Source organism: Panthera leo, chromosome C1 (assembly GCF_018350215.1).
Source record: "Panthera leo isolate Ple1 chromosome C1, P.leo_Ple1_pat1.1, whole genome shotgun sequence".
NCBI lineage: Eukaryota > Metazoa > Chordata > Mammalia > Carnivora > Felidae > Panthera > Panthera leo.
In genome coordinates, this window is record NC_056686.1 from 100,039,402 (window position 1) to 100,045,401 (window position 6,000).

The 6,000-nt window shown below is 38.0% G+C and overlaps 1 protein-coding gene across 2 annotated transcripts in view; it reads left to right on the forward strand.

Moving 5' to 3' along the window:
* MAN1A2 (mannosidase alpha class 1A member 2) overlaps positions 1–5,430 on the forward strand; it is a 176,324-nt gene extending 170,894 nt beyond the window's left edge. For both annotated transcript variants that reach the window (XM_042953597.1, XM_042953598.1), the window contains exon 13: positions 4,975–5,430. In XM_042953597.1, coding sequence (XP_042809531.1) covers positions 4,975–5,107 — 133 coding nt within the window. In that variant the 3' untranslated portion in view covers positions 5,108–5,430. The remainder of the gene's footprint in view (positions 1–4,974) is intronic.
* The last annotated feature ends 570 nt before the right edge of the window (positions 5,431–6,000 follow it).

Here is a 6,000-nt window from a genome sequence, read left to right on the forward strand (position 1 = left end):
CAAAATAGACCCACACCTGAAGAAATGTTGCCCTTCACTTTCGGACTTTGGACTTGTAGGGAGATGTAAGGTGTGGAGCATCATTTGAGGAGAAAGTCAAAAAACTCATGGAGATCCTGATTACTGGGGAAAAAATTGGCACTCAAGTCTTCTGCCAACCCAGAAAATCCTCTCCACAAATATAGCAGCAAAAGAAACCATTTAAAAAAATATTTTTATCGTTTAATAAGCGCTAAACCAGATTGCAATTTGCATCACAGGCAGATTGCAAAGACAGAAAATCTCACCTTCCCATATAACCAGGCGGATACAATCCATTATATACATGTTCTGAAGATAAGTGATAACTCGTCCTTAAATAAGAGTACTCTCTCCACAGCACCATTTGCCATACATAGTGCATTCTAAATTCACGTAATTGGGGTGGCCATCTATGTTAATTAGTTGTCTTTATCCAAAGGAAAAATCATATACTTCCTTCTCTGTGACACGGGGTAGTAAAGCTTTGGAGAAAAGGCACCTAAGCTAGCTTCCCACAGTGATGGAGACATTGGGGTGCATCTTCCTCGACGTTTACATTACAAAAGCAGGCCTTTAGAAAAAACTAAATTGTAAAGCTGGCTTTTAAAATGAGGTACCTGTGTTTCAGAGGGACAATTAAAAGTTTTCTCAAGGCAGTGATCTAAGAAAAAGGGAAAGAAAGATAAGGTCTTTTGGCACCAGGAAAAACTTAACATTTCGTTATTAACCTTTACAAAACCTTTGCAACCCAGATTGTGTTGTACTGCTGAATTAACCATCCTTTGTCGTTGTCTTCCTCTGGGCTTTTTGTTATAGGAGCAGACCTCCTTTGTTTATGCTTATCCTATAGGATACCTAACCTCTGCATCCTAACTTATGCAGCCCCTAAAAGCAGAGGAAAAGGAGTCCCTCCCAGCTCCCTTATATCTCAAGATAAAGCCTAAGCCATTGCAGTGATCAGAAATGTCTGCTTTCTTCAGTTTATTCTTAAAAAAAAAAATGCATGTTTATTTTGCGCTTGAATTTGTAATATACCCACATTAGTTTTAATATTCTTTTTCTTCCCCACCCCTTCCCCCTAAGAAAAAAAACTTTAAGGTTTGAGAAAAGATGTGGGGAAGAGCAGAGAGGGGCAGGTCTTTTGGAGAGATTAATAATGGCATGTTTTAATGTGTTACCTTTTAGAATATAATTTCCACTGAGTATCTTCAATTTGATTTGATTTCTAACCAGTCTGTTCCAAAGACATTATTTAAACATTATTAATATAAACGAAATGGAAGTTTTAAGTACATTATTTTTCAAACAGTCTTTTTTTTTTTAGAAGTTACATGAGCATATACATGCAAGCCTCTTTGAATTGTAACATCTTCCCATAATATACTAGATATTAGCATAGTTAAGAAGAATAAATGAGTCATCAAGGCTCGGTTGATAAGTAAATAAAGCACTCAGTAAACACACATTAACTTGATAGTTGGTTCTGTGAGCCTTACCATTTCTCTGTCGACCTTAAATTTGTCTCCTCAGATTTGCTGGACTTTTCTGTCTGTAAAAACTTGCCTGTTTGGTTACTGCCAACACTTGGGGGCACCACCACCTCCACTGAATACCTTGTCTTTAGATAAGAGACAGCTAGAAGAGACATATGTGAACAACATTGAAAATTAGCTCTGGGCGGGGGGTGGGGGGGGCGCGCCTTGGTGGTTCAATTAAGCCTCTAGCTCTTGATCTCTCGAGTTTCACGTTTCGTGAGTTCGAGCCCTGTGTCGGGCTTTGTGCTGACAGGGCGGAACCTGCTTGGAATTCTCTCTCTACCCCTCCCCAACTTGTGCCTGTGAATGGGTGCTGTCTCTCTCTCAAAATAAACAAACTTAAAAAAAAAAAAAAAACTAAAAATTAAGCTCCACATCCATTCAAACTGAAATGTACTTAATAGCACCTTTTTATATACCTACAGGCTTTGTCAGTGCTGTTTGTCATCTATTAAAACCATAGTTTAAGAAAAATGCTTAGTAGAGGAAAAATTGTAGTGTGGTAACTAATTTAGAGTGTAGACTTTGCTCAACTTTCGCAGCAAAACTCACTCTTCTCCAATTGTTCTGTTTTCAAAATCCTGGTGAAAAATCCTCTTCTGAATGTGTAATCCAAAGTTGAAAAGAATGTTTAGCTATATTATTTTAATTTCAAACATTGATTTTATTATAAATTTGTGAGAATGTATGTGGTGTGTGTTTATGTGAGTGTGTGTGTGTGTGTCACTGTATGTCTAAGCCCTGCTCTCCAGTCTTACTCCAGACCCCTTGGCCCAAGGAAGCCAGCAGCGTTTAAGGGCCAGAGGTATCCTGGAGGTTGGGGGTGAAAGTTGTATTAGTTCCCAGCACTGCCTTAACAAGTAACCACACACTTGGTGGAATATCGGAGTCTGAAACCACTTCCCACTGAAGGTTTTCCTTTGCTGGTGGCGGCATCACTTTAATCTTCACCTCTGGCTGCACATGACCTTCTTCCCCGCGCGCGCGCGCGCGCGTGTGTGTGTGTGTGTCCAAATCTCCCTGTCCTTTCTCCTGTAAAGATACAAGTCATTGGATTTAGGGCCCACCCTAAATCCAGGATGATTTCATCTCAAGATCCTTGACTGATTAATTCCCAAAGACCCTCTTTCCAAATAAGGTCACATTCAGAGTCTCTAGGTGGACGTGAGTAGGGGGGCACTGTTCAACCCACTACAGTAGTTTTTAATTAAAATCCATTTTTAAAATGATGGTTTAAGAATAATATCACTTTGATTATCTAAAACGTCCACATTCGTTACTTTCTTGATTTTTCATAACCTGTGTTTATATCCGCTATGTTTCCATAGCATCTCCCGTGCAAAGGAATCATTTTTCTGGAAACTCTTGAATTTTCTGTCTCAAAGAGTGATGAGGTTAGAGCAAGCCTGATGCATCAGCCCACATTTAACAAGAGCCGTGGGATCGTACCGAGCCTAGCATTCCTGGACACGTCAGTCCCCCGAGCTCCACTGTGCTCCTAGTCCCAGAGTTAGCAGACCCGGCAGAGCTTCTTGCTATGCCCAACCAAGTCTGCTTTTTCATTTCCAATGTCTCTGCCCATGCCCTGGTGAATAAATCCGAGTCCGGCAGGTCTCAAGGTGTAGGGACAGGGAGTGAGGTTGGAAGCCTGTGACTGTCCATTCAGCTCTACCAGTTACAAAGTTGGTATACAGTCCCTGTTTATCTCAGTGCTGTGTTTTTACTCTGCCATCTAGAACTGTAATAGTAATCAGAAAAAGATTAATGTGCCTGTTTTTAAAATAGGGATTTCAGCAAAACCACTCTAAAGGACTTCTTCCGTGAAGCCTGATGCTAGGCCCAGCTAGTTATTGCTGAAATGAAGAGTTAGAACCCAGATTTCCTGACTCAGTACAGTTGGTTTTTTTATGCTTACTTTGATAACCCTTTAACAGAATTCAGATTAGAATGTGCCGAACATTATGAGTAAAAGTTATTGTTTGTGTCAGCCCTGTCATTTTGATTTCCAAGTGACCATCATGGCTTGCAGTGCCCGTGGAGAGGTCAGGAGTCTTGCTTTCATATAAACAATGTTACTACCTATTGAGAGCAATTCGAGATTCTTAGACCTCCTGTAAATCCATAGTGTTTCTGAAATTTTTATTTAACACTGCAGTAACTGCTCAAAGTATTAATACTTTGAGTAATACTAAAGTACTAAGTGCTTTAATATATTATTTTATATAATATAATAATATTATATGTATAATATATAGACTATAATATAGAATATTATATATATAATATATACATTATATATAACATATACATTATATATAACATACATTATATATAACATATACATTATATATAACATATACATTATATATAATGTATATATTTATATAATATTCTATATTATAGTCTATATATATACATATAATGTATATATACATCATATATAATGTATATATTATATATATAATCTATATTATATATATTATATATATAATATATCTATTATATATAATCTATATTATAGTCTATATAGTATATCTATTATATTATTATATATTATATTTATATGTATAAATATATTTAATATAATATAATAGATATAATATATTATATTATATATTATATATATAGAATATATATAATATATTTTATATTATATTATATCTATTATATTTATTATATTTATTTATTATATAATAAAGTACTTAATACTAAAGTATTAAGAGTATATAAAAGTCCTTGCTGGGGCACCTGGGTGGCTCAACCAGTTAAGCGTCTGACTCTTGATTTTCACTCAGGTCATGATCTTGAGGTTCCTGAATTCCAGCCCCACATTGTGCTCTGTGCTGAGAGCATGGAGCCTGCTTGGGGTTCTCTCTCCTTCTCTCTTCCCCTCCCCCGTTCTCATGCTCACTCTCACGGTCTCAAAATAAGTAAACTTAAAAAGTCCTTTCTGTGTCCAAATAACGTACTAGTTAGTGCCTCAGTGTCTGCTAATAAATGTGAATTGATTAATTTCTAGTTGTCCTATGAACTGTAATTGGCCAAAACATATGACCAATGTTACATGTGACTCTTAAAAGAACATGAAATACTATGAAGCGGTTGTTTCATCCCGTTTCACAGCACTGTTGTCTGATGTGCTTCAGACAGGTAGGTGGGGCTTGTTTTCTAACCATCTTACTTCCAAAGTCTAGTTGTGCATCTTACTGGATTTTCTCACACACCGCACTCTTCTAGAAGTCATTGTGACTGTGTTTTAGATGATGTGAGTGACTGCGTGACTGAGTTTCATTGTGGGATGGTTTTCATCAAAGCTGCTCAAAGTAGGTTATTGGTTTCTTCTGCCACCATAGCTAGATCACACGATCTTCTTGTTGAATTCTAATCAAAGCTCATTTTTTCTCTCTTTTATTTTCAGATATTTGTATCTGCTGTTCTCCAGTGACGACCTTTTACCTTTAGACCACTGGGTATTCAATACAGAGGCTCATCCTCTGCCCGTGTTACATTTAGCCAACACCACACTTTCAGGAAATCCTGCTGTTCGATGAAAAGCAGCTCCAGAAAGACCATTCTCCCCTGTGTTTTGTTTACATGGACCACTACAGAAATCAGTCTGGAGGGGGGGCTTTTGGAAACCTGGACCTCATAAGTCAACATGGCAGGGTGAAACATGACTGTGCCCCACAAGACTTTTCAACTTGTAGATATCTCAACTTTGAAACGATTCCATTTTATACCTGACCAAAACATATTCTGGTATGTGTAGGACAGCGACCTGACACGCTTTGTTTCGTAAGGAGATGGTCACATGGGAAATCATGCCTGTTACTACTGTACTGTTTTTAGAGTCCTGGCATCCGGAGACCAGACTGCCTGAGAATAAGCCAAGAATGCGGAGCACCTTGTGGAAGTGAGGGATGGCCTTTGGAACTGATTATACATTTGTTCCTTCCAAAGTGGAGCAGCTTTCAAGTCAGATATTTACTCATCGTTTATCCCTTTTTTCTCCATTTTTAATGGAAGGAACTAAAACAAACAACAAAAGAGCAGTGGAACCGCATCAAGAGCAAGAAGTCTGGCAAAAGACAACAAAAGTACCTGTTCCTGTCTCAGTTTTCAGGTTCCCCGTTGGACGATCAGACTGGCAACCATTTCAACTCTCAATCTATTCCATCGAAATCTCTTGGTTCAATTTGATTTTCTCTGGGGGCATGATCTCACAAAGAATACTCTTCAAGTCTTCGTCTCCATACGGAATCATTGAAACTGTTGTTTATCGAAACCACTACTCACGAGCCTGGGTTTGGGATTTCGTGCATGTTGATCAGTCTAGTGTTGGTAGCATGACGACAAGTGGGGGAAATGCTGCAGTTTGTTGCCTTGAAACCTGTTTTGAGAGAAAGCCTTGGTTTTGTTGGTAGATTTTTTTCCCCGAACCAGC